Source organism: Equus asinus, chromosome 2, assembly GCF_041296235.1.
Source record: "Equus asinus isolate D_3611 breed Donkey chromosome 2, EquAss-T2T_v2, whole genome shotgun sequence".
In the NCBI taxonomy this organism is placed as follows: Eukaryota; Metazoa; Chordata; class Mammalia; order Perissodactyla; family Equidae; genus Equus; species Equus asinus.
Genome location: NC_091791.1, coordinates 151,313,529 through 151,340,170, shown reverse-complemented (window position 1 = coordinate 151,340,170; position 26,642 = coordinate 151,313,529). Strand labels below are relative to the sequence as shown.

General features: G+C 53.4%; 1 protein-coding gene and 1 non-coding gene across 14 annotated transcripts; both read right to left on the bottom strand.

The window, feature by feature from the left end:
- Nucleotides 1-493: 493 nt before the first annotated feature.
- On the bottom strand, nucleotides 494-21,215 carry SHF (Src homology 2 domain containing F). 13 transcript variants are annotated; one of them, XR_011499644.1, is made up of 8 exons: nucleotides 19,996-20,518; nucleotides 10,766-10,907; nucleotides 8,291-8,497; nucleotides 6,601-6,741; nucleotides 5,145-5,316; nucleotides 4,883-5,002; nucleotides 3,029-3,175; nucleotides 607-1,388 (listed from the first exon to the last, which is right to left on the bottom strand). XR_011499644.1 is itself a non-coding variant. In XM_044764965.2 (8 exons), exons 1-7 carry the CDS (start codon nucleotides 20,491-20,493, stop codon nucleotides 4,082-4,084), a joined length of 1,332 nt encoding a protein of 443 aa, XP_044620900.1. In that variant the 5' UTR covers nucleotides 20,494-20,518; the 3' UTR covers nucleotides 607-1,388; nucleotides 4,067-4,081. The 13 variants fall into 13 exon arrangements, 11 of the variants coding, with proteins under 11 accessions (XP_014702520.1, XP_044620899.1, XP_070358364.1 ...); XM_044764965.2 differs by lacking the exon at nucleotides 3,029-3,175 and adding an exon at nucleotides 4,067-4,133; XM_014847034.3 differs by lacking the exons at nucleotides 3,029-3,175; nucleotides 19,996-20,518 and adding an exon at nucleotides 21,041-21,215 and having other exon boundaries at nucleotides 494-1,388.
- A 4,809-nt stretch (nucleotides 21,216-26,024) lies between these two features.
- Nucleotides 26,025-26,096, bottom strand: TRNAH-GUG (transfer RNA histidin (anticodon GUG)). Its single transcript has one exon. It is a non-coding gene; the product is annotated as a tRNA-His (tRNA).
- Between the last annotated feature and the right edge of the window lie 546 nt (nucleotides 26,097-26,642).

Sequence of the window (26,642 nt, the reverse complement as noted above, 5' to 3'; positions counted from 1 at the left end):
AGGGCAGCGGGCGGGTGTGGCCCCGCGCCTGGGCCAGCGCTTAGAGGCCCGGCCCGCAGGGGGCGCGCGCGGACGGCCCCGCCAGGTTCGGCCGCGAGCCGGAAGCTGCCGCCGGGAGGGAGGTGCGGGCCGGGGCGGTAGGCTGCAGGGCTCCGGGGCCGGACGCATCCGCCAGGGACGGAGGGAGGCGCGGCAGGCCCCCTTCCTCTGGAAGGGAAACGCGGTCGGCGCGCGGCTTCCGCGTGGCAGGGCCGCCCCGCTCCCCTGCCTGGCGTGCTGCCTCTTTGTCTCTCCGCGGCCCCCTCCTCCCCGACACATGGCTGCTGGCAGGAAATCCGAGACGCTCTGGGGCGCCGCGCTCCTCTGCGCCGCGGGGAGGGGGCGCGCGCGGCCGACCGGCTCCGGGTCCCCCAGACAGGGCGGGGGCGGCGGGGGATGTTGTGACATCTAGTCAAAGGGAAGGAACTTGATGCTTCGAAAGTGCTTTTCGCAGCCGGCCTGTGCCTGCTCCCGAGCTGACTTATAAACAGAATCTGTGCTCGCTTCGCCGCTCCCTCCCCTGGCAGCCCGGGGGCGGTGCTGGAGGCGCGGACGCGGCTGTGCCTGGCAGGACGGGGTTTATTTATTGCCTCTGGCCGGGAGCCGGGGCGGCCCCGGGCCTGCACAAGTTCCCTCCGGCTCTGACCTCCCCCTCCTCTCCCCAACCCCAGTGCCGTCTCTGTCCCAGGGGTCTGCCTTCCCCAAGCACCGCACCGAACTCTGGGCGGAGCCCGCCGCGGGGATGCGGGGGTAGGTGCCGAGATGCTCAGGGAGCCCCGCGGGCCCGCGTCCGGCTCCACCCTGCAGTGACCCGGGGGGAGAGGGTGATGGGAAGGGGGTCGCCACCTCTGCCCTAGGGGCGGAAAGGGGCTGCAGCTGCCGAGCTTAAACTCCTCAGGAGACCAGCGGTTCTGATGCCCCTTCCTCCAGGGGCTCTTTCTCCCCAGGGATTCCTCTATCCGCAGCTCCAGACAACCTCTTACTCCAAGGTGCCAGGAGCCCTTCCCTTTTAGAATAAATTAAGGAATCTCCAACTCCAGTCATCCCAGGGAGAGGGGACAAAACGTTTGGGAGATCATGTCCCCGGGAAGGGCCACAGTCCTCAGGCTGGGGACGGGCATAGGGCTGGGTCCTGATCTGTCACAGTGCCCGGGCCTCACATCTACAGAGTCCGGATGGCCACGGGGTAGAGCAGGGACATGTGCTCGGCCCCCTTAATGGGCAGTTTGCGGCTGGCGTAGTGGTGCACGATTTCAGGGACGCTGCTGAAGGGCGGGCTGTTCTGGCCCAGCACGTACTTGTGTTCCTTGGTCCGGGACAGCTTCATGTGCATGAAGCCCTGACTGCTCCTGGGAAGAGGAGAGGAGACCCTGGTGAGTGGTGGCCTTCTCCAGAGCCCCTCCCCTCCCTACCCCACAGCAAATGTGGTTGTTCCAAGCCAGCTGAGAGTGGAGGCAACTAGGGAAGGTGGACGTCAGTCCAGAAAGCAGGGAGCGGGCGGACGGGATTTTATGAGTAGGTAGCAGTCGGCATTGGCTTTGTGGTAAGAGCAACGGGTGTGCCAAGAATGCGTGTGCAGTGAGTATACAGGGTGTGTGCAGGTGGAGACCGGAGTGACCAGCAGCCCCCACCCCCACCCCAAACCCTGGGATCCAGGTACCCCTGCCTTCCAGCCTATGTGGCCAGGGCGGGTTTACCCTCCCACTCCCTGAGCTATGGGGGAGGACACCTATGGTGACTCATGTGGAGACACAGACACCCTTGGCAGGACAGTGGGTGGACAGATGTGACAACCAAGTGAATCTTGGTTGGGGCTTTCTTTTGCAGAGACTGGGGAAAGAGCTGCTCTGGAAGTCCCCCCCCCAAATCTGGGGATGCTCAGCTCCCTCATCCTGGGGACATCCTTTCACCCTCCCGCTAACTGGGCCTTGGGCCAAGCCCCCAGCACATCTATCCAGCCCTTCAGCCTGGGATGACATCATTGGTGAGGCTGCAGTTCCATTCCCTCCCTCCAAGAGGACTCGCTCCACTGCCTCTCCCATCTCCCTGCCGCAATCCGGGAAATCAGCATTACTGCCTGGCCCTGCCCACAAGGCGAGGACTCCACTGCTCAGAGCTCTGGCCAGCTCCCAGATGGCTGGGCGTCCTCAGGCTTAGAGGGAGAGCACTGAGGGGGGGCTCCAGCAAGAACATTTGTCCAACTACTATAGGCCTCGTCTGCCAGGCCCAGGTCTGAAACTCACCCACAGGCAAGGAGGAAGCCATGCTTCAGGGAGCCCTGAAGCCTGGTGTTTGTCTCTGCTGGTCAAGGACAGGGCTCAGAAGCTGGTGTGGGAGGTAGGTCACGATGCGGAGGCCCCCACCCTTGAGAGGTGAGGCTGGCCAACCTCCTCACTTGCCTCGCCCTTGCCACAAAGAGGGCTCTGACTGGACCCATTTCCCTAGGCCCACAAGTGAGAAAGCAGAGAGAGTGGGGTGACTGAAGAGAGGAAAGGGATGGGAGGAAAAAGCAGGCCCTTAAATCTGTCCCCTCCCCTCCCCCCCAGCGTATGGTGCCCCAAAGCCTGCTGGGGCCCCAGGACTGGGTGTGTGTGTCAGGGTGTGGAGCCATCCTTCATCTGTAGGTCTGAGATAACGGCTGAGGCTGACAGTGACCATACAGGCCCCGGGGAAAGGAGCCAAGGACCTGGGGAAAATGGACAGCCCCTGAGGGCAGTAGAGAGGGGAAGCAGTGAGTGGTCACCCTCCCCTGTCTGCCCTAAGCCAAGGCGCAGGCCCAAGGCTATGGGTGGCGGCATGGGCCTGCCTTGCCGGCCCTCTCACACTTTAGGGACAGCCCCCTCCCCATAGGCTACTTGAGGGAATCACCTCTCCTGAAAACTGTGCATTATACTTTCTCCCTGAGGGACAGATCTGGCCAAGAAGGGCAACAAGTGGCCAGAGAACTGAGCTGGAAGCTGAGAGCTCAGCCTCTGTCTAGATCACCCACCTCCTGGGACAAAGTCCCAAGGGTCCATTAGGACACAGCAGAGCCCTTGCTTGACCCTCAGGGAGCCGGGTGGGACTCTCTGGGCTGCAGGGCCAGAGCTGGCATGGCTTTTGGAGGAAGCTGTTTAATTACCAGTGAAAGTCCTTCCTTTACAGAAAGAAGAGAAACCATAATTGTATTTCAGAGAAGCCATTTATATGCAAATGAGGCCCTGGCAGACAGACGCTGGCGGGGCTGGATCAGCCTGGGCTGGAGCAGAGTCCAGGCCTGCCTCCCGATTCGACTCCCCAGGCTAAGGCAGGGCCCAGGAGCCCTGCTCTGCTGAGGGAGCCAGACCCCTGACGTCTGCCTTTGCCTTATACCACAGCAGGCTTGAAGAAGGGTGGAACTACACAATAGAACAGTGTGATTCTCGGAGTCAGACTGAGCTGGGTTCAAATCCTGCTTTTGGCTCTTTATTAGCTGGTAGGCTTAAGCAAGTCATGTATCTCTTTGAATCTATTTTCTGTCTATAAAAAAAGAGATTGATCTTGCAGGATAGTAGCTCGTTTGGAGATGGTATGTATGCTGCTTGTCACATTGTAGATGCTCTATGAATCTTAACTAGAATTTTTAAAGCAACATACATTCCTGAAGTTACAGAAATCAAATTTTTGACAAATGAATTCTTCCTAAATGCTCCTTTGATTTTATGATAATTCTCAGACTCCCAGAGAGCTGGCAGAAGAGGCATCCATCAACACATGCTGCAAAGGGAGAAACTGAGGCCCAGGGAGGTTAAGTGATTTGCCTAGGGCCACATAGCTAGTTTGATTAAACCCAAGAATAAAACTCCGTTCATCTGACTAGAGTCTGGCGTTTTCCTATTAACTTTCAGTGAAGTTGAATAATTAGCCTCATATGTACCTGTTTAGTAGTCCCAAATGTCCATATATTGGATTTGAAGTAGGGGTATACCTGCACTGTAATGCCCCAGAAAATGTGGTAGGAAGTGGTACAGCTGCCCCAGGAGTGATGGGGGGATGTGAACGGACATACCACTCTGACAGGCTGCTACGTGGGGTGCAGACAGAACTCCCGGGCGCCAAGGAGAGGACTGGCCATCCTGCCAGGAGAGTGAGCAAGGCTGATGCTGCGCTATGGATATCTGCTCCTGGGGAGGACTGCTGATGGGAGGTGAGGGCCCTGCCTCCCCTTCCTCTTCCATGACCCTTTAAGCTCAGTTGTCAGCCACTAGCACCCAGACCTCCTGACCGCTTCTTCAGGATGAACAAGAATAGCTTTGTGTCCACTGCTCCACCCTCCTCCCAGGACCCAGCGTCCATCTTACCCTGTAGACTCCCTCGGGCAAAGTTCCTATCTCCTTGCCTGTGCTTCTAGAACATCTCAGACTTTCTTTAATAATAAGGATGGTGATAATTTATTGAGCACTTAGCACCATACCAGGTGCTTCCCATACATTATTTCATTTAGTCCTTCCCTATAAGGTAGATATCATTACTCCCCCATTTTGTAAGTAAGGAAACTGAGGCCCAGAGAGGTTATGGGGGCCCCAGGCCACATAGCTAGTGAGTGACAGACTCCTTCTGAGCTGGATGCTGTAGCTCGACTGTTTCTTCCAATAGACTGAGCTCCCGGAGAGCAGGCACTGAGCCTCAGACCTCTCCTGATCCCCAGGCCTGACCCAGTTGGCAAATGTTCACGGGGGTTGGGATTCTCCCCAGCTTGGCTGGACTTGGGGGGAATATTGGAGTCTCCTCCTGTCCTGCTGGTTGTCCTCCCACCAGTTCCCCTTGGTGCCATCCTGATATTCTCATCCTGCCTAAAGCCAGCAGCTGGGCCGCCCCCACTCACTTGAGGGACAAGGAGAAGTCATTTTTGCTGGTCTCACTGTTGCGCACCAGGTAGCTGGCCTCTTTGCACAGCCGGAGCAGGTTCTCGGCATCTGTTCGACTGATGGCCCCGTGGTACCAGCTGAGGACGAGAGAGAGGAAGGGGGGCATCTCTGCTGGGTCCCTTGCCATCCAGGCCCACCCATTCTGGATGTCCCCTGCAGGCAAGCCAGTGCCAGGAGGGGAAGGGAGGGGAGAGTCCCCAGCTGGACACAGACACTCACACCTGGTTTTCCAGAGGCAGTGCTGGGTCTGTCCACTCCCCCAGGGGGCTGCTGGGCTCCATGCTTAGGGGCTTGGCTGACTTGGGGTTCCCTGTAGAGAGTCGGGGAGGTATCCGCCCCTTCTCCTCCCGGCCAGGTGACAGGCAGCTCTTCTCAGATCCTTCAAACTGGGCTGTGGGGAACATACCAGTCATAGACTCTGAGGACCCTAGTGGTAGAGCCCTGTAGAATAGCCAGTGCCCCACCCCCCTTTCCTATTGGAAGGGGTCGAAGAATGTTCTGGAAAGGCGGGGCATGCTATGGGCCTGACTGGCTCTGGGGACAGAATCCTGGATCCATCCCCCAGTCCAGGTGGGGGTCGGGGTAGGGTTTAGCTCTGCTGTGCCACACAAGGCCTCCCAGTCCCCACACTGTGGGAGGAGAGGGGAGAGGAGCAACGTGAGAAACCACTTAAGCTTCTCCCTCTGGAGCCACTGACTGCCTTCCTCTATTCCATCCCCCTCAGGGTGGCTTCAGTGCTGATAATATTGTTTCTTTCTCCTCCTCAGAGTTCATTACCGTTCTCCAAATCACCCTGCCAAGCCATTCTGTAGAAATGACTTATCGATCTGAGAACAATTATCCGATTCCCCTTGGTGCCATCCTGACAGGCTAATCCTGCCCAAAGCCACCAGCCGGCCCGCCCCTCCCCCACCCCAAGGTCGCTGCCCACAGGGTCCCCTCCCCCACCCACAGGAGCCCAGTCGAGGCAGCTCTGCCCTCCAAGACCAGGGCAGGCCTGACCGCTGAGCCTGTACAAGGCAGGGCTGAAGCCGGGGGCCACAGGGGCACAGGTGACAGACACCCTCCTTCATCCTGTATGTACAAAACACCCACTCACACTCAGGCACAGATGTACAAGCAGGGGCTCACACCTGTGTACACATTCACAGACCCACGCACACACCCGTGGCTGCCCATTCTGGGTAAAACTGAACATAGAGGAAGTGTTCCGTGCCTTCTTTCTCCCCGTTTGGGCTCTTTTTTCCTCCTTGTAGCACTTTCAAGCCCTTGTTGTCTTTCAGTCACCAGATGCAAGGATCGGATCCTTTCCTGTACTCTAAGGAGTTGGACACTTCCTGTGCTGGCATCGCCCCACCTCAGGAGTTATTTGCATTGATGAGGGATCTGGTCAGGCGAAGCTCTACCCAAATGAGTGAATTTAAAGTAGTGGATTTTTGTGGCATGGTGGGGACGGTCGTATTTGGAAGGGGCCTCCCTGAGGAGACACCTTCCCCACACCTTTGGGAGAGGGAGGAACGTGTGCTCTGCCCCTTCGCTCTTCCTCCAGGATGAGAGGGCTCCTTGCTGGATTCTCCAAAGCACACCCCACCTCTCAGCTCCTCCAAGCCAAGCCCACAGGGCCTGAGGGGTGAAAGGACACGTCACCCTGGCCAGAAGCCCCCACAGGACCCACCGCTGCCATCCTCCAGGCTGGGCTCGGGGAGGGGTGAGGCTGGACCGGAGATGTCCCTGTCCCCGTCGGGCAGGGAGGGGCTGCTGTCCAGCTGTCCCACAGGCGGAGGCCAAGGTAGGTCTTTGATGACCTTAATGTCAACTGGAGCCAGAAGCAGCAGGGAGAAGAGAGACAGACAGGGACAGAAACAGAGACAGAGACAGAGAGAGGCAGAGGTTGAGACACCAAAACCCAGAGCCAGGACACAGGACAGCCTAGAAAGGAGGAGGGTCAGAGCAGAGGCAGGGGTGGCTTCTGAGGGAGGAACAGGACCCTCAGAGGGCTGGGTGGAGCCATACTGACCACACCAGGCCGGCCTGGTCAAAGGGTGGAGGCTCAGGTGGCAAACAGCAGGAAACAGCTCAGGCACACAGGTCTTGCTCTGCCAGCCCTGCAGGTCCCCTTCATTTGACCTCTCCCAAGCCTCCAGGACCCAAAGGGACCAGGAAAGGAGGAAAAGAGGGACAAGGAGCTGCCCACACCTCCTGGCACCACACCCAGGTTCCCACAGCCTCCTGGCACCCCTAGCCTTGCCTCCCTTCCTCCTTTTCCCTGTGAGACTGAGCCAGCCCGGCATCAGGCTGTCAGGACTACTCAGATGTGGGGCAGATGTTTTACTGAAATTTAGCCCTCACACCCTAATCCTGAGCCTTGACAATTAGAAGAGTGATGCCACTGGCAGCTGCAGGACTGCTAACGAGGTTTCCTAATGACGAGCATAGATTTTCCCATTAAGCAAGCCAAACAGTATTGATTCTCCAAGGAGACTTCTGGAGATAAACGGCCCATCCTCAATGGTGCACGCTTTACAGGAAGCAAATTAGAAACCTGTGGTTTCCCAGTCTGGCTGCCAGAGTGGGGAGGACAGAGCAGAGAGCTGAGTCCAGCTCCAGGGTGAGCCCCTTGCCCACGGAGGGGTGAGAGGCACATGGAAGCGAGAATGACGTCTAATGGCATTTAAGTCCTTTATATTCTCACTGAATCCAGGATCCAGGAGCTAAAGCCATCTTCGTATTCCAGGCTCTTGTGCCACCCACTCAGACCACCAACACATACCCCTCCATCCCAGGCCTGGGATGGACATTGGGGTGTTTGGTACAGGAGAAACCTGATCCTCATTCAGCAAAGGAGACCTCACAGCCTCCCTCTCCCTACCGGTTCCTGCGCCTCAGAAATCCCCCTGGGGCTAGGCACGTCTGGTCTGGCACAGCACAACACTGGGAGACATAGCCCTTTAATTCAGGGCTGGTGTCTCTAAAGGTTGCACACACAGTTATTTTCATTGTCGGGGGTGTTAAATGCCCCCTTTTGTTACGTGTAAGTATTTAACATATGCCACAAGTTTTATCATTTTGTTTGGAATGTCTTTATTTTTAAATGTACCCAGCCTCCCAAAAGGCCCAATCCTCTTGGCCTCATAGAGGTGGTGATGCAGGGAGATGCCTTCATCTTCTCCCATGCCCATTCCCTGATCCGCACACAGTGCTGCGTCCACACCACCCGACTCACCACTCTCCGTGGTGCAGACTCAACTCTGCTTCCCTTGAGCCCAGATCCTGGGCCTCCCTGGCCCCTGGGGTCCACTCCTTCCACTCCCCTGAGCCTGCTGCTCAGAGGCCCAGCAGACCTGCCCTTTACACCCAGGACTCACCTGCGAAGGCTTTGGAAATCCTCTCCTTCTTCCACTCCCAGGGCTGGTCATACTCCTCAGGGGGCCTCTCGTCATCCTCAGGCAGGCGGGACTCCCGGGGCCAGGGGGCCCCCTCACCCTCCGGGGTGGCCCCCTCCTCCTCTGGCTCATAGGGTGTGTCGTACAGAGGCAGGGGCTGAGCTGCTGGCTCCTTGGAGCCCCGGATCTCTGCCAGAGCAATGCAGGAGGAGGGGTGTGAGAGCAGTGCTGGCTACCTGGCTCAGCTCCTCTGGCAGCGCTCCCTAGCAGCGAGCCAAGCCTCCCTCAGGGGAGATGCTGCCGGCTCTGGGGGGAGCCCAGTGGCCACACATCTGGGGTCCCTCACCCTCAAAACACCTCTGGAGTTCCAAAAGCATGGCACCCAAAAGAAGCAGGGGCAGAGAGGCACCAGAGAAAAAGACAGAAGAAAGATCCTGCGAGGGCTGCAGAGTAGAGGCTCACATATTTGGGAAACTGAGGCAGGGGGCTCTCCTAGTCCATCTCCTCCTTGATACCCAGCTCCATTTATTTTCTTGTGTCCCAAGTGATATCATTTCACAATCAGAAAATCCTTCTTTGTTGCTCAGATTCTGCCGACCACCCCCTCTCCTTGAAACTTTCCCCTTTGACAAGTCATTTTCAGGGACTGTACTCCTCTCTGATCGCCCCATTTGGTGTCTTTCCCCACATCTTCTCTTGGTCTCTATTCCCCAGGGCCAAGTCTTACTCATTCTTCCCTGCCCTCACTCCTTGAACTACTTGCCCAGGCTCATGACAACCTTTGCATCTATACGTTTCCAATTGCCATAAAGATGTTTCACCTTGATGTTTCAAACTCACCACTTCCCCTAAAAGTTCTTCTAGTCTGTTCTGTGATTCTCTTTTTAGGATCATTGACCCCAGAGAAAATCTGATAAAAGCTACGGAGCCATTCCCCAGAAAAATGTGCAACTTTTCACGTACAATTCCAGGGCACTTGTGGACCTCCTAGGGGTCCACCCCACTCTGATCTGAATACAGTAGCCATCCTCTCACTTTCTCCATTTCTGTCCACTATACTGCTCTCCTCGGTCCTGGCCTCCGTCATTCTCTGAATCCTATCTGTTCATTGCCAATACCTGATGACTCTCACCCTCATCTCCCCACGTCTAGATTACTGCTAGGGTGAACCTCCATTTCATGGGCTCTATAGACTAACACTCCTGACCACTCTCTGCACCGCCCCCCCCCCCAACTCTCCCAAGGAGGGAGGGCAGCTTATCTGATCAGCCAGTGGATGCTCGCTCTCTTTCTCAGATCTGCCTTCTTGCAGAGAGAGAACATTCTGGTTCTTTCTCATCCTGCCCCCATGCAGGGGCCTACAGCTGTCCTGTGTTGCCCAAGCCTGAGTGGGCAAGTTTAATTCTGTGGCAAAATATTAAGAAGCCTATTATGGTGACATAATTAAGTAATGTTCTCCAATCAACTTTATCAGTAATAAAAGTTGACATTGTTATCTCCATCTGTTTCCTTAATCTTATCTCTCAATTATTTCTAAGCTCAGGAGGGGAAGAAAGAGGTGTTAATTATCGGTTCCTTAATGCCTCAACAGTTTCCACAATAGCCTGCTAACTCATCTTTCTGATGCTCAGTTCTTCTAGTCTGTTCTGTACACCAAAGCCTCAGCAATCCTCTTGAAAAGCCATGTTCATCCTGTTCCTTTCTTGCTCAAGAATCCATAATGGTTCCCCTCCCCCTTTTGGAGCAAGTCCAAATGCCTCATTCCAGCCTTTGAGGCCCTTCACTGCCCCTCTTGGCCTCTCTCATCTTGGCTCCCCTGTATGCCCAGCACTAAGCTTATTTGTCTCTGAACGAAACTTCCTCTCATCCTGCCTTGGGGCCTTGCCTTAGACTGACTCACCCCATCCTCCTCTCTGATCACCCTGTTTGGTCTCTTTCCCTGGATCCTTTCTTGACCTCTGTTCCCAGGACTAGGTCTTATTCATTTCTCCCTGCCCTCACTCCTTAAACTACTTGCCCAATCTCATGTGTACTGCATCTGCATTTCTAGTCATGTGTTTCCAGTAACCATAAAGATGTTTCATTTTGACATCAATTATTTCAAACTCACCATCTTCCCTAAAGCTAGTGATTCTCTTTTGGTCGTCAATGACCCTCAGCCCATACCACTATCTTGCCCTTCCTGACTATCTCAATGCTTCTATCTGTCTGACCTTTGGTTGTGTGGCCTTCTCTACTGCCTTGGATCTTACTCACCACAAGTTACAGCTCCTTCTCCAAAATGACTATCTCGAAGGCAGCGGCACCCTCCCCAAAGACCCAGCAAAGGCCTTCCTCATATTTTCTAGGGACCAAAGAATCAGTCCTTAGACTTGTGAGTCTCACAGCCTGTTCTGCAGATACCCAGGCCTCAGGGATCAACCCCTCAAACCCCCCACCCCCAAATCCATCACTCACCGGCCATCATCTTTTGTGCCTCATAGGGCTCCATGTAACCATCATTTTCGGGGACCTTCTCTGGGGCTCCTGAAGCTCCTGCTGGGCCTTCACCAGTCTCCTGAACATCAAACGGGTCCGCATAGTCTTCTAGGATTGCCAACTATGGGAAGAGAGTGAGGAGAGCAGGCTTCAGACATCTGAAAGACAGCTCTGCTTTTCCCCAGATGCCCTGCCCATGGGAGCAAGAGTCCTGGGCAGGCTGCCTTAGACTGGAGCCCCAGGTACCCAAGGGCAGGCTCTGAGCTTAGATGGGGACAAACTCGGCTCTTCCTTTGCAGGTGTCCCCTACTAGGCTGCCAACAGAGGGGTAAATCTTTCTTTTCTGTTAATTTTGAGTCTCTGGGCCATTTCCTAGGCTAAATGGCCAGGATGAGGCTCTGGGCCATAAGGCCTGCCCCAGCCAGGGTGCAGGCAGGACAAGAGCCTACACCAGGTGGTTCAACAGAGGCAATTTATTCTGAGAACTGATTACAGAGGTGTTGGAAGAGTTCAAAGAGCAAGCAGGGAACAGTAGGCAACTTGGAAATTAGCTTGGTTCCTGCCTACCAGTGTGTTCACAGATGCTGAACAAATAAATATTTGCTGACCACCGACGATGGAAAGACTGAGTACTCACTTTATGCCACGGTTCTGCTGGTTTATCCTCTCAACAGCCCTCACAACATCATGTGGTTATTATTATCCCCATTTTAAGGAGGTGGAGGCTGAGGACAGGTAGGGAACAACATGCCCAAGACCATTCAGCAGAAGTGGAGGAACCAGGATTGCAACCTGTGCCCTTTGTGCAAAATCATGCTGCCAACCTGCCACGAGTGGGCATCTTGGCCATCCTGGGAAACAGACCACCTTAGGACAGCCCTGAGGAAAGCCAGGATTTGGGCTCTGCTGAACTCCCCTGGGCTCCTGAAGGGCAGGAACTGGAAAGGCCTCGCCTTGGCCCTTCACATCCCACGCTGCCCTTTCTCCCACAAAGGTGGCTCATGGCCACCCCTCTGTCCCTGTTCCCAGTCAAAGCAGAGCAGACTGCAAACTGCACACCCTGCAGAGGAACTCAGGGTGCTGAGGGCAGGGCGCAGCTGAGGACAATAGAGCCTTTCTCCAAGCTGGGCACAGGCTCCTGGGGGGGTGGGGCAGGGACCAGCTGAGGCAGAGACAGGGCCCAGCCCACCCAGGGCTGCCAGCACCTCCAGGGGAGCATTGCATACTGGGTTGACAGATGTTGACAAGAGGTGGCCCCAGGGCCTGTGGTGTGGGGAGGGGCTGCTCCTGCTTCTCCCCCATTCTCAGTCTAGGCTTTGGTACTGGACCAGATCAGGACTGTGGGAGGCAGCTGGGCAGGGAGGCTCTGGGGGTGACAAACCTGTCCTGGGCTAGAGGATCTGGGACCCTTAGCAAGGCAGCGATGGAGAAAGGAACTTTCTCACCCCAGAGACCCCTTCTGCATGTTCCTTGGACCCCTGCAAGCCCCCCTAGGGGTCTCTGAAGCATGTCCCAATGGCTCCTACCACCTCATCCTTCAGTTCTTCAGCTCCCACCTTGTTCCAGGCAAGCCACCCAGCTCCTTTACCTACCTTGAATGTCTGTCTGCTTCTGAAAAGACCACGTCTCAGATCATCCCAGCCCCACCATCAGATCATCCATTAGCCTTGAGCTCTTTGCCATTTTTGTCTCTCTGGCTCCAATAAACACCCACTCACGGCAGGCACCAGAAAAAGGTTTCTTCTAGATCACTACCTATGTCCCCTTGGAGCCCTCTACCCCAAGTCCACCTTCCTCCAGGAAGCAGAGAAAAGAAATCCACTCCCACAGCAAGCTGCTTCCTCCCAGGCCAAATGGCACCCACAGGCCCACCCACTTGACCAAGGGGGCTCTGGAGCCAGCCCATTGAGTACCCAGCCCAGTGGGCATGCAGCCTCACACTCATATGTGGCAGCTACTAGACAGTAACTTAATCAACAGACAGGCTATCCTTAAACCTTGCAATGGCTTTCCAGTGCCTATAAGAAAAAGTCCAAAGTGAAAGGGATTTAAAATTCCACTTTCTTCTTTGGTTTCTCTCTACCCACCTTGAATCACTTTGTTACCTGAAAGTTCTACGCTCTCTTTCTCACCTCAAAAGCTTTCCCTCTGCCTGGATCAGATTATTTTCTTTCTTCAGAAAGCCTTTCCATTCTCCCCCTGGGTCTGGTTGGGTGCCTTTGTGCTGGACTGTCATCACTTTATGTAGTAAATACTTGTTTTATTATCTATCTTCCCTCAGACTGTAAGCTTCCTGAGAGCAGGAACCATGTTTACTGCTAAATTCCCAGTGCCTGAAAGTGCTCAGTAAATATTTGTTAAATTAGTTCACATAAAACCGGAAGAATGGACAAAGGAAGCACTTTTCCTTGTTAATTCAGAAGAGGGAGGAAGCATGAATCTGGGTGGGGTAGGGGGTCATATCGAGGGATTTAGGCCCCAGAAACTGCTCAGTGGCAGAAGTGCCTGGCCCAAGCCCTGGCCACCCCCAACCCCAGGGAGCCCCCCAGCACTTCCCTGACCATGCCTGGTCAAAGCTGCATGCAGCACCCTTCCCACTAGAGTCCTGGGCCAGTGCCCAGAGCCACGACCTCTCCCAGGCTGGCATGGGCCTCCCAGTGCCAGCCCGCGGTGCCTGTGGGCACCCAGGTGGCAGCTCTGTGGGCAGCTCAATGGCTCCTCTGTTCCATTCCTGGCTCCACACCCTGTTCCAGGAAGCCCCGGCCCCCCACCCTGGGCTGGGGCACTGAGGGGAGCCGCCCACGGGGCTGGGAGTGGGGAGCAGAAGCAGATGTCTGCTGGGAAGGCTGGCAGCATGGACACCTGCCCTAGGCACAGAGGACCCCGTCAGAGGCCAGGCCTGCTTTCCCAGTGGCTTCTAGGTCATGTGAGGAGGCCAAACTGCCCAGTGGGGAAAGCTGCCCCTGTAGGCTTCTGACACCTTTGCCCTACTGGATGTATTTTGTGTGTGGGCCCTTCACCAGACTCTGATGTGCTCACTGCTGTATACCGCATCCATCTCAGGGCCTGGCATAGAGCAGGTGCTCAACGAACATCTACTGGATGCTCAAAAGGCCTCCTTCTCCCCTAATTCCATCTTCTGGAAGGGCTCAGACTCTCAGATCCCCATTCATCCTAACTCTGACTGACCAGTGGCCACTGTAGGAGCAGGCTGTCAGGAGAATCGACATTTGAATAGGGATCAAAGCCTCCAGTTCAAGGGCAGAAGGGAGAAGCTGGCAGGAAAGGCACCTAAAACCAGGGCTGATATTTAGGCAAACCCTCTGGTAGAGTCAGAACACTGCTGAAATGCTGAAGTATTTCTAGACTAGTAGGTAAGCAGCTGCTGCTCGGAGGGCCCCCTTGCCCCGACACCTCCGGTCAACCAGATGTCCCCCCTCCCGCCATCCAGCAGGGTGCCTCCAGGACCTGCTTTGGCGCTGGCTCCAGTTGGGCAGTGCCCCTCCCAGAGCAGCTGTCCTGTTCTGACTCTCCGCCTGCCCAAGCCTTTCCTGAGGCGGCTGGCAGGCCCGCCACCTGGTTCACCTTCCACTCTGCTGCTGGGCCCTGCTATGAGTTCCTGACCCTACCCACGGGGCTTGCAAGTCCAGGGGGAGCAAAGGGGGGCACATGTCACAGGATTTTGGTTCTGCAAGGTCCCCAAAGTCTACCACTGCCCTTTTCTCCATTTCTTTAGTTTACACTTAATGTCTGAAAACTTCTGGTTTTTTATCTATAGAATGGAGATGATATTAACACCTACCTCATAGGGCTGCGAAGAGGACAATGGACATAAAAGTCCTTAGCCCAGAGTCTGGCAAGGAGTCAGTGCTCAATAACTGTTAGCTCTGATGATAATCTCTTCTAGTCAGGCATTGGAGCCTCGGAGTTGAGGTGCTCACCCAGGGTACACAGCCTGTCAGCAGCAGAGACAAGACTGGGGCCCAGGTCTCCTGACTCTTGGTGCCTTGCCATAGATTTTCCAGAAAAATTGGGAAATGCAGCATCTTCTCTCCTCTACTTTTGATTTAAAATACACTTTAGCATGTTAAAGGCTCTTGGAAGTCCTGTAGCAAAGAGAGCAGTCTAATTTTGTTTAATTCAGCATTTCTCCAAAGTATTTAACCTTCAAATCCCCTTTCTGCTGAAAGTCTGTCAGTTTGGGAAATGGTATGCTATTTGCCTTCCCTGAGATGGAACTTTTTGCACCTTCTGTTCCCACTTACTGGAATGCCCTTCCCAATTTTATCTGCCAGGGAAACTCCTTCACATGAAACAAATTTGTTATTTTCCTTTTCTAATTACAAAGCAATGCCATGCTTGTAAAACATTCACACATCACAGACATGCAATCCATGCCACCAATCCTTTTAAGACCCTTGTAAGGTGTGTCTATGGCCACCTCGGGATTGGGTGGCAAGTGCTGAACTTCAGCCTTCAGGAAATGGTGAATGCAGCACAGAATGCGCTCCTCATTCCTTCTCTAAGAGTCTCCTTCCCCATGTTCTTTTTTTTCCCCCCTGCTTTATCTCCCCAAATCCCCCGGGTACATAGTTATATACGTTAGTTGCAGGTCCTTCCAGTTGTGGCACGTGGGACGCTGCCTCAACGTGGCCTGACGAGCAGTGCCCTGTCCGCGCCCAAGATCCGAACCAGCGAAACCCTGGGCCGCAGAAGGGGAGCGCGCAAACTTAACCACTTGGCCACGGGGCCGGCCCCTCCCATGTTCTTTAACAAATGCTTAGTGAACACCTCCTCTCTGCAGTGCTCCTCTGGGTAGGTGGGAGGGTCCCACGGCCTGGTGCTGACAGCCAGTCTGGAGTGAGGCTGCTTGGCTGTGACCTTGGCTCTCCGACTTACTAGCTGTGAAACCATGAAAATGTGACTTAACCTTCCTATGCTCCTTATATATAACCCAGAGATAATAACAGAATTTTCCTCATAGGGTTGTTGGAAGGATCAATGGATCTAATACAGATTAGCTGCTTCAAAATGGTACCAGGCACAAGGTACGTGCTCAGTAAATTAGATTAGATTAGATTAGTAAAGACGAAAAGACCAAATTCCTAGGTCTTCCAGGAGCTCACAGCGATAGACACAAAACAAGCTCCAAAAGAGTGAAGCTCCTTGAGGGGCTGTGAAGCCCTACGGCTGGGCCCCAGGCTCACTGCATGCAGGGACTGGGCGCCCCTCTGCTCTCACGTAATATCACACTGGTTCTGTGGTGAGGGCAGCTGCAAGAGGCAGCAGGGACCCCTCCAAGCCCCAGGCCCCGGCCAGCTGCTCCCATCCACGGTCCACAGGGTGGACCCCAAAGGGTGGAGCACCAGGGCTGAGGTGTCACTGAGTCACTGGCCAAGCCAACAAGCTGCTGATGTCTTCCAGAGGGAGTGAGTGCTGTGGTAGGAGGAGGCGGCACTGGGTAGAGTGGAAGGGCCTGCCACATAATCCCATGGCAGGGCAGCTGCAGGCCTCAGCTCTCCTCCAACCACCAACGGCCGCACTGATGGCAGCACAGAGCGCAAGCTCAAGGCCACAAATGTTAAGAGGTCTAACCAGTCCACAAACGTTCCTTGACCTGGACCCCTCTCTTCCCCTCCCTCCACCTCCAGCAGAGGGCACGTGTGAGATAAACAGATTAGACCTCCAGACTCCGTGGAGGTTCTAAGAAGGAAAATTACAGCAAATAAGCAAACAAACTCAAAAAAAAAGCAAGGACTAGGTCTTCCAGGTGGTGAGTCCCTTTTGGCGCCTAGGCCAGTGTCACTTACTGATACACGCTCAATGAACACTGGCTCCAGGAGGGCCCCCACCTGCCTTCTTGACCCCTCCTCCTACCTGTCTGTCCACTTGTTTCCAAATTTGGGCTTGGAGGATCCAAGTCCTTGTGGATACCATCTATGAGGTATATCTATTTTTAAAAGTTCTTAATATTTTGGGCCCTGTGAACCCCTATGAGAATCTGAGAGCTGTGAGCCTGTTTCCAGAAAAATGCTCAAGCAGCCAAATATCTGCACACAATTTCTGGAGGTTCATGAAGCCTAGAAGCCCCTCCACGAGCTAGAAACAAGAGCCCTAGTCTCTATTCACACAGGGTGCCTGACTGTTTTATTGTTCACCTCACCACTCAATCTCTCTCTGTGTCTCTCCCTCTCTCACACACACACATACACACGCCTATCTTGGCATGATGGAGGCAAAGGACACACTGTCCAGATGGTCACAGGCAGCTCAAAGCTTCATCCAATCAGGGCCCCCTTCCTATACCCACCCCTCTTTCCTAATTAGACCAGTTTTTTCCCGTTGAAGATCTGAGGAAAGGGAGCAAAGCAAGGGAAGGCCCAGCTTGCCAGCCCCTCTGCCAGTGCGTGGCCTGGCGGCCGGACAGGGCCCAGCATGAGGGAGCTCTTCCTACGGCCAGATGGCAAGGCCCTGTCTGCCCAGTGCAGGGCGCAGCTCCTGCTGCTCCTGCACCTGCCCTCCCAGGCCTGCCCAGATGGCCACGCTTGCACCCCTGCCAACTGCAGCAGTGGGTCTCAGGGTGGGCCAGCAGCCAGAGCCCTGCCTGGGGAGAAGGCTAATGGTCCTGACCCCGCTGGACCTCTCAGGGTCCTGCCTGAGTCCCCATTCTCTCCTGCCCCCACATTCACTGGGCTCATTTCCCCACAATCTCTCTGGCTCATCACAGAATCATTCCCATCCATTTCATCAAACCTCATGACCCAGCTCCTCAGGGGATTCTGATCCACCCAACACCAGCCACTGTACTCCAGGAGAGAAATGGGCCAGCCTGAGGCACATCCTGGTCCTCAGTTCCCATCTCACCTCAGGAAGTGACCCAAAAGCAACAAGCCAAGGGGACCTTCAGGTCTGGGAGGAGGGAGAACAGGGAATAGGGAGAAAGCAGTCACACAGAACAGAAACACTGGCTCAGCAAGGCCTCGGGGCTGGGGCAGGGGCTGGGCCGGCTCACTGTCCAGGGCAATTCTGTGTGAGCTCTGCAGGTATGCGCCAACAGTTGGGTTTAGGGTAAGGGGCTCAGATACCTAGTCTGGGCTCTTCCTAAGGGAAGACTCTGGGATCCCCCAAACTCTGCTCCTAAAGGGGTGGAGCTGCTCTCTCTGAAAGGTGGGAGGCCCCAGGTCAGGGCCCACAGAGACAGCATCCCTGCCCCTGGGCCAGCTCAAATGGCATCCTGGGTCTTTCTCATCACACTCACTAAAGAAACCATAGATTGTATGGTTCCTGGGAGAGCCTGCTGGATTTCATTACTGTCCCTGTAGCTGACAAAGGAGTCAGACACCTCTGGGCCCCCAAGGTCTGAATAGCCCCGCAGATCACAGAGCCAACCCAGGGTGATGCACGGATGCCCTTGGTGAGAAGAAGTGTGGGTATCAGCATGGTTGTGTGGGCGCAGCTGCTTCCCTGGGGGTCTCTGTGGGGAAATGTACAGGGGAGCTGTACTTAGGGGAGTCTCTGACCCTCAGGTCACCCCGGCAATGGACAGTCACCATTCAGGAGGTATTTATGCAACCCTCTTTATGTCAAGCCTTGTGTCAGGTACTTGGGAGACACAGACACGAGGAGGACACGGTCCTTGTCCTGGAGGAGCCTACGGCTTGGCAGGCAACCTGTTATGTCATTCCAAGACACTGCAGAGAGGAGGGCCAGGGACAGCTCAGGCTCACATGCCAACAGGTAGTGGTCAGAGAGGAAGAGACTGGTCGATAGTAAGAACAAGGCCTAACACTCCCTCTGCCTCACTGCCACCAGCACCATCACATCACCCAAAAGCAGGGGACAATTAGGAAGGAGAGGAGCCCAAGGACATAAGAAGAAAGCATAGACTCCTTCTGCAGGCTGAAGATCCTGGCCTAGCATGGGCAGCCATGCCCCATGGCAGGAACTAGAGGAAAAATAATTCACATTCCTGAGGCTTCTGCTCTGACCCTGACACATTTCTCTTACCCAGGAAATCTGGCAGAATGGTGCTACAGTGCTTTCTCGGCTGAAAGCCTCAACCTTGAAGCCAATAGATTCGGACAGCAACTTTGCTCTCCAATTACATAAAACTGCGTTCTCTACTGAGGAGAGGGGAGTAAGCCCCAGAGCTGAGCTCCCAGGCGTGAGTGGAGAGGGACAACAAAGCCACGGCGGCCTACACAGTCATAGAATTTAGGGCTAGAGGGATCTGGGGCTGGTTTTCGGCTGTCAGGGAGGGATAAGGCCCAACTGGGGTTGAGCAGGGGGTGGCTTCCCATCAGGGGCCTCTCAGGCACAGTGAACGTTTTCAGACCCAGTGACTTCCCAGCTCTCCTCTTTACCCCAAGCCTGCAGATGCACGAAAGGCTCTAGTCTCCCTCAGAATGGGCCCGGGTGGGGGTGGGGGACAAGGGGAGAGGAGGTGTGGGCTCAGCTGTTTAGCCTCATCTGGGCAACAGGTTCTGAGCACTGACTGTCCCCACACCTGGGAGGACAAGGAAAGGGGTGCAGGAGTGGGCCTGCCTGGACCTCACTGGTCAGCATCCTTGGTGAAGAATTGCATACTGCCTGTTCTGGCTTCCTGAGAACAACAGTCCACCAGGCTCCAGTCCCACTGGGTAAGGCAAAGGTCAGCTCTTGCTGTGTCCATAGGGAGAAACTCCAGCTTTCACCTCCTTCCTAGGGCTTCAGCACCTGCAAGGATGCTTGGGGTCCCTGAGGAGGAGGAGTGAAGCTTTGTGCTGGCTCTGCCCTGGGGGGTAGGGGTCAGAGATCAAAAGGCAGTGAGCTGCTGCTCTAAAGAGGGCAGAAAGGCCATAAACTAGGGGAGGGAGGGGACTCAAATCCCGTTAGAAAAAGGCTCGCTGATTAGGCTGGGGTTGTGGGGCGGGGGTGGAGGCTGCGATGAGGGGAGCAGAGCAGGGCCCGGGAGGGGGAGGGTCACCAGTCCTGGGAGATTATAGGGGATAGAGGCAGAGTTTGGGGCGCACGTCCCAGATTAGTCGGTGGAGAATCTGAACAAAGGTGAATGAAAGCTCCGAGCCCTGGGGTCAGGGACTAAGATCGCGGCGCCAGGAACCGTGACACCGAGGCGCCTGGCACCGGCCAGGCCACCTTTGTCCCTCTTGAAAGCCCCAGACCTCCGACCATCTCTCCTCCTGGCCACCCCCGCCCGGCACTGCACTCACCCTGTCGCTGCTGGCCGGAGGTCCGGAGATCCGCTCCTCAGGAGGGGGCGCTGGGGGGCCAGGGGTCTCGACCCGAATAAGGCGGTGGGGGGGCGAGCCGTGGCGTGGGGGCGGCGTGGGACCGGGGACAGCAGGGGTAGCTAGGGCAACGGAGCCGGACGACCCCCCGGAGTAGGGGTCTTCGAAGTCGCGCTCCCTCTGCAACCGGTAGGCAGCTAGGATGTCCGGGGGTGGCGCAGGGGGCGCGGCCGGGGAGGGTGCAGGGTGGCGGTAGTCTGGCTCGGGGGGTGCCGGCTTGCCCCCACCTCCGCCGCCGCCCCCCCCGCGGAAGCCCAGGTGCTCCCGGAGCCACTTGGCCACTCCGCCACTGCTGCCCCCTCCTGGGCCGGCTCCCGCACCCCCGGTACCCCGGCGCGATCCCCCTGGGCCGCCCCCCGCGCTCCCCTGCGCCCGCGGCCCGGGGCCGGAGCCCGCCGGAGGAGCTCCGCTCAGTAACATGGGGCCAGCCGGATTGAGCGAGCCCAGAGCTGCGCCCGGGCGGGGGGCGGGGGCGGGGGCGGGGGCGGGGGGCGGGGCTCCGCCGGGCGGGAGGGGGCGGAGCTCGTCAGTAACAAGGGAGGGGCGGGGTTCCGCTCCCTAACCCGGCCCACCTCCCCCAGCCCCAGCCGAGAAGAGTGGGCGCGGGCTTCCAGGCCGTGTGGACTCGCAAGTGAAGCGGGCAACCCCAGGGCAGAGGATGCGATTCCTGGACGGGGGATGAATCTTCCACGTGTCGTCACGCGTGCCCCTGTGGGGGTGCACCTGTCCGCATCTGGCCCCCCTCCCCAGCTCCTAGCTCGCGCGCGACGCTGAGAGCGGAGCCCTGAGACTCCCGACTTCCCGGCTCTCGGGCGCTTTCCGCCCCTCCTCTCCCCTATTCCAAGGCCTCCCAAATGGGAGATGATTTCCTGGGAGAAAAAGCTAGGGAGGGCGAAAGAAGGGGCTGTTCCGAAAGGCGTGTCTGTAACTACCCCCTCCCGGGTATTACGCTGGGAGCCCCACCTACCTCCTCCCATCCAAACGCTCGCACCGCACATACTCGAACCCACATTGCTTCCCCATCCAGGAAGACACATTTCACATCACAATCAACTCCGTAGAGGCACCCATATCTCCCGTGTCGTTTCCACTCACGCCCTCCTCACATACAAACAGCCCTTGCACAAACACCTCCCACCTACGGACGCACCTGCTCCGAACAGGCCCACCCACCTGACGGCAGCGCGCACGCACGCAGAAATCCCCTCAAGTCACATCCCGGGTTTCATTGTCAATCAGATTAGTGACAGAATAGAAACAGACAAGTCAATAAATCAAGTCTAGAAACAGTTCCAATGTTGTCTATCACAAACCCCTTACCCTCCCGAGGCTAGAATGCTCAAGCGATAGGCATTTTTGTCTTAGAAATAAAGCCAATTTCTTCCCAGAAATGTTGTAGCCGACGCCAACATTTGCTTTTGGCTCTGCTGGGAAGGTAGCAGCTTCGCCTCACGTCATCCCCGGGGCACTGCCTCACTGTCTCCCTCATCCTTAGGTTCATATCTGCCTTGTGAGGGAGCAAAGAGCCACGGGAGGCCCTAAAGGGAAAGGGGCTCAAAGTTGGGGGAGTAGAGAAGGATGTGATGGCAAAACTAAGAATCCCCTGGGATTCTCAGGGCCACAGGTCTCAAAATAGTTGTTGAGTTTCTGCTTTGTGCATATTCTAGCTGGTGTTATAGGACACGGCTTCTCAAACTTTAATGTGAACACGAATCTCCTGGGGTTTTTTTGAGAAGGGCTGTAGGACATACTGAAATATCTGAAATTGTGCCTGGTTTCATGAAGTATAATAGAGAAAACAACATGTGCACATTGTAAAAATATGCAGCTTAAAAAATTGACTAACAATGCAAAGCTAAACATAGAGATAATAAATACCAGAAGAATGGGCCAGTGCATCCATATTGCAGCAAATCTTCAATCAGCAGGTGTCTGACTCAGGAGTCCAACAGTTGTGGGCTTTAGTCAGATCTCAGGGCAAGGTACTCAATGCCACTGACTCTCATTTTCCTTATATCTGCAAAGGGCATGATGATGGTTGTGTGAGGATTAGTGGGAATAGATGATGGATATGAACAGACTGTGAAATCTGTAAAATGCTTGCAATGGTAGGTGTCAAATGAAGTCACATGTGCTTAAGTAGTACAAAGTTAAGCTGCTGACAGCTCAGAGGAGTGGAATCAGCGAAGTCTGCACAAAAGAGGGCAGGCTTCATGGAGGAGGCAGACCTGAGCTGGGTAGGATTTGGACAGATGAAGAAAAGAAGTGTAAGGTCATTCCAAGCTAGGAGGTCAGCATGAACTGAGCAAAGGCACTGAGGTGAGACCCAACATGGCATAAAAAAATGGAGGATTCATAGTGGAGAAGAGTAGGAAATAAAGTTAGATGAGGAGGGGAGAAGATAGCATAAAGGTAGAGTTTAAATTATAATTTAAGAGTTATAACACCTTGTACTTACTCTTCTTTTAAATTATCTGTAATTATCTGCACTTTCCTCCACCACCAAAGCGTGGGCTCCCAGAAACAGGCATTGTTGAGTATCTCATGGGCCAGGCAGCTCACTAGGAACCAAGGGTACAGAGGTGAGGCCATCACAGCAAGGCTCCTCTGAGACTTGGGTGGAGTTTGTCAGATCCAAAGCCTTGCATGTTAAGCATGTTAAGCATTACACCGTAGAATTAGGATTCTGAAGGGGAACAGGATGTTCCTATCACTTAGTGCAGAGCCTGACACATGGCAGGAGTTTAACAAATGTTGAAATGAATAAAGATACTTTCTCTTGTTCCTATTTTATATAGCTATAATTGTGGTATACACAATTTTATGTCTTTTTTTACCTAATATTGCATAATTTCCCCATTTTTATGTAAGCTTTATTTTCTTCCAACTTCTTTTTCAAAAAATTCCAAACCTACAGAATACTTCAAAGAAAGTACAGCAGAAATCTGTATACCCTTCACCTAGATTCACTACTTTTAAACATCTTGCCGTATTTGCTCTATCCTTTTTTCTTTTTTTTCTTAACCATTTGATGCAAGTTGCAAATATCATGACACTTCAGCTCTAAATACTTCAGCAGCCATTTCCTAAGAATAAGGAATTCTTCTGTGGGCCGTAACACCATTACCACAATAGTATTGTCTATTAGAGCATATTAAATTTTTTCCATTTTCCCACAAAATGTCTTTTATGTATATATTTTTTGTCCTGATTCAAGATTTAATCAAAGTTCCTGCATTGCATTTAAGTTTCTTCAGTCTTCTTTAATCTTGAACATTTCCCCATTTTATTGTTGCTAGTTTGTTTTTCATGACATTGAACATTTTGAAGTGTCCAGGGCTGTTGTCATGTAGCATGTCCCACATTCTGGATTTTTCCATAGTTTCCTCATGATTAGATTCAGGTTAAACATTTTTGAAAAGACCACTATGTAGGGGATGTTGTAGACTCCCCAGTGTGTCACATCAGCAGGCCAATAGTGCACATTTGTCCCTTTATTGGTGATGCTGGGCTTGATTACTTGGTTGAGTTGGAGTCCATCAGATATCTCCACTTCACAGTGTAAGGTCAGCGGTGGTGCACTATCCTAAGACCTTTTGGCTATTTGCTTCAAACAGTGTTTTACCCAGTGGTTTTAGCTTCCACGGATGATCTATGCTTGCATTTGTTATTACACTAGGGGTTGCAAAATGGTAACTTTCTAATTCTGTCATTTCTTCTTCATTTATTATCTGGCATTCTTCTGTAAAGAAGACTTCTTCCTCCTTCTTCCTCCTCCTCCCTCTATCTCTCTGTCTCTCTCTCATCCCCATGGTCTTAAAAATTCCTTTTTATTCAATGTGATATAATCCATTCCCACCATTACTCTTTTTCATGCTCAAATTGTCCCAAATTTGACCAATAGGAACCCCTCCAAGAGGCTTCTGTGTCCTTTTGACTTAGTCCCATCAATCTTTAAGCACTTACTTGCTTTCTCACACCAGATATTTCAGACTCAACTTGCACTTCCCCTCCTGCAGACCTGTAATCAGTCATTTCTTTAAGGGACTCTTATTCTTTTTAGTTGGATACAGTATTTAAAAGTTGACTTTATACTTTTTAAATGACTATTTAATATATTGTCAAATGAATATAACTTAGTTCAACACTCTATTTGTTGAGCATTTAGGCTATTTCCATTCTCCTCCCTTCTTAGTAAATCTGTAACAAACATCTCTATGCAGATAACCTTTCCAAGTTCAGTATTATTTCCTTCGGCAAGATTCCCAAAAGCGGAATTATTGGGACAAAGAGTGTTTATTTTTCCTGACTCTTGATACACATTGTCCAGTTGCTCTCGTGGAAGGTTTTAAAAGTCAACAAGGACTTCTAAGTGTCAAATCCAATGATTTTGTCTTACACCTCTTTCTCCTTTGCAGCACCTGAGTCTGCTGACCTCCTCTGTGCTTGAAACCTTTTTCTCCCGAACTTTCTTTAAGATGACACTTTCTGGTTGTCCTCTTTCTCAAGACACACCCTTTCTTCCGCACTTAACCTCCTAAATTTGTGCATGTCCCAAGGCCTAGTCCTTATCCCTTACTTTTCTTACTGGGTACTGAGTGGGGTGTCCTCACTTCTGTTTGCCCGTCTTTGGATGCCTAGTCCTGTCCTGGGCTCTGATCCCTTCTGGGTTTTGCCTTCATTTAAGTCTGGTTCTTGCCTTGGGCCCATCTCTGTCTACAACCTTGAGAGGACTAATATCCAGTATACTCACATATGCACTTTGTTCTGTGAGATTTTAGATGTAGATGGAGCTTCATTTGGGCCAAGTTTTCCGTTTCTCTGACATGAAAATAACATGGTTCTGTGTTGAAAGAATACAACTTAGGATGCAACCACAAAGCAAACTAGGCCAGGTCATTTATTTATGGACTCCATAAGAAACCTCTATTTAGATATTTATGGAGAAGCTGTATACTTGGAACACACACCTACTAAGACTCAATTCTGCCTTCAATGAGCTTGAATTTTCTAACTTTAGTGGTTTGTGACTTAAATTGGATCCTGACAATAAGATAAGGGAAGAGGAGGGTCTCCAAATGGAATACCAAGTCAAGTTCCTCTTCCAAACTCCAAACTCAGGATACTTTGCTGCCCTTCCAACCAGAAATCAAAATAGGGCTGCTTCCCAACAGAGCCCAGGCTTCCATTCAAAGGTTTTTATGGCCACGGTAAGGAAATCTTTTCTCCTATCTTACCAACCCAAACTGTTCTCCATCCTCTCCAGCCAGGAGCCAGGGCCCGGGGAGAAAAAGGACAGGATCAGGGTGGATGGAGATTCCCTCTAGGTATGTGTACTCTTCCCTGTAAAGGCAGATTGCCTACCAGTGCAAATCTATCACCTCAAGTCTATAGGACTTCTGGGGGAGAGGAGGAGGAAGGGAAGGGTCGTTTGTATCATGCAAAAGAAAGGGGGAATATATTTGCATACCTATATACACATGTAAATGTTTGTTTATACAAGGACTGTCATGGGAAGATACGGAAACTGGCAATAATCGGTGGTTCGAGTGAAGAGTGAGAGGGAGACTTTCCACTGGACTTGTGTACGTGTATTCTCTATTTAAAAATGAACAACCCAATTTTTTAAAAAATGCACGAAAAGGAAAGGAATAAACCGCAAGGTCACAGCTGTCTTGCTGGTGTAGGAGAATAATTTAGACACCGATTTTAGATTTTGGGGGGAAAGAGGGGATTACAACTGTTTGATCTGAAGCTGTATTCAGAGCATTCAATGAGAATTACCGCGGGTGGCGATCTTAGGGGTGGCTCAATTTTCAAGGTAGAGAGATGCAGCGGCTTATTTCACGAAACTGAGTTATGATTTATACAAAATATTATCGACTTGGGGGAAAAAAAAAAAAAGAGGAACACAAAATCACAGACCCCTTGCCGTGCCATTGTTCCCACAATGCCGTGACTCGGATTCGAACCGAGGTTGCTGCGGCCACAACGCAGAGTACTAACCACTATACGATCACGGCGAGCTACCGGGGACCTGTGAGGATAGCTTTCTGATTGTCCTCTTCAACAGTCATAGGCCTTCCCAGTCTGCACGTCACCAAAGGGCCCACCTATGGGGCGGGGTTCCAGCCCGAGGCCGACTCTGAGAATGCGCAGGCGCATTGTGCTGTCGCCATTTGATCAGGTTCTGTTCTGTTTTGGTCCATTAACCACAGGAGGTGGTGATGATGGAATGCGGAAGGGTGGGTTCCATGTGAGGGAGGTGGGACTTTACGGGGGACCACTTGGGCAGCTAGGGACGGGACCGGACGGAGCTCAAAGTGTTCGTAAGCTGTGTAATTCCCATTGCTAGGAAGATGCTCCTCTCCTGTGCCCGGGAGACCCTTCCAGCGACCCCGGGCCTTCAGAGGGGCGCTCCTCAGGGATTCTCCTCCCTCCTGATCCCTCCAGGAGCGACCCAACGCCGCATTTGCGCAGGATGTGGACCAGAACCGGGCTGACCACGTAGAAGGGACTCAATGAACAATTCTCACACTGCCATTCCCCTCTGCCTCAACCTCCACTTC

Coding starts and splice junctions, on each gene's coding strand:
- SHF (XM_044764964.2), bottom strand. CDS start 20,493: ATGTTACTGAGCGGAGCTCCTCCGGCGGGCTCCGGCCCCGGGCCGCGG. Junction 10,908..19,995: donor CTCCGGCCAGCAGCGACAGG/GTGAGTGCAGTG, acceptor CTCTTCCCATAG/TTGGCAATCCTAGAAGACTA. Junction 1,389..4,882: donor GACTTCTCCTTGTCCCTCAA/GTGAGTGGGGGC, acceptor TCCTCTTCCCAG/GAGCAGTCAGGGCTTCATGC.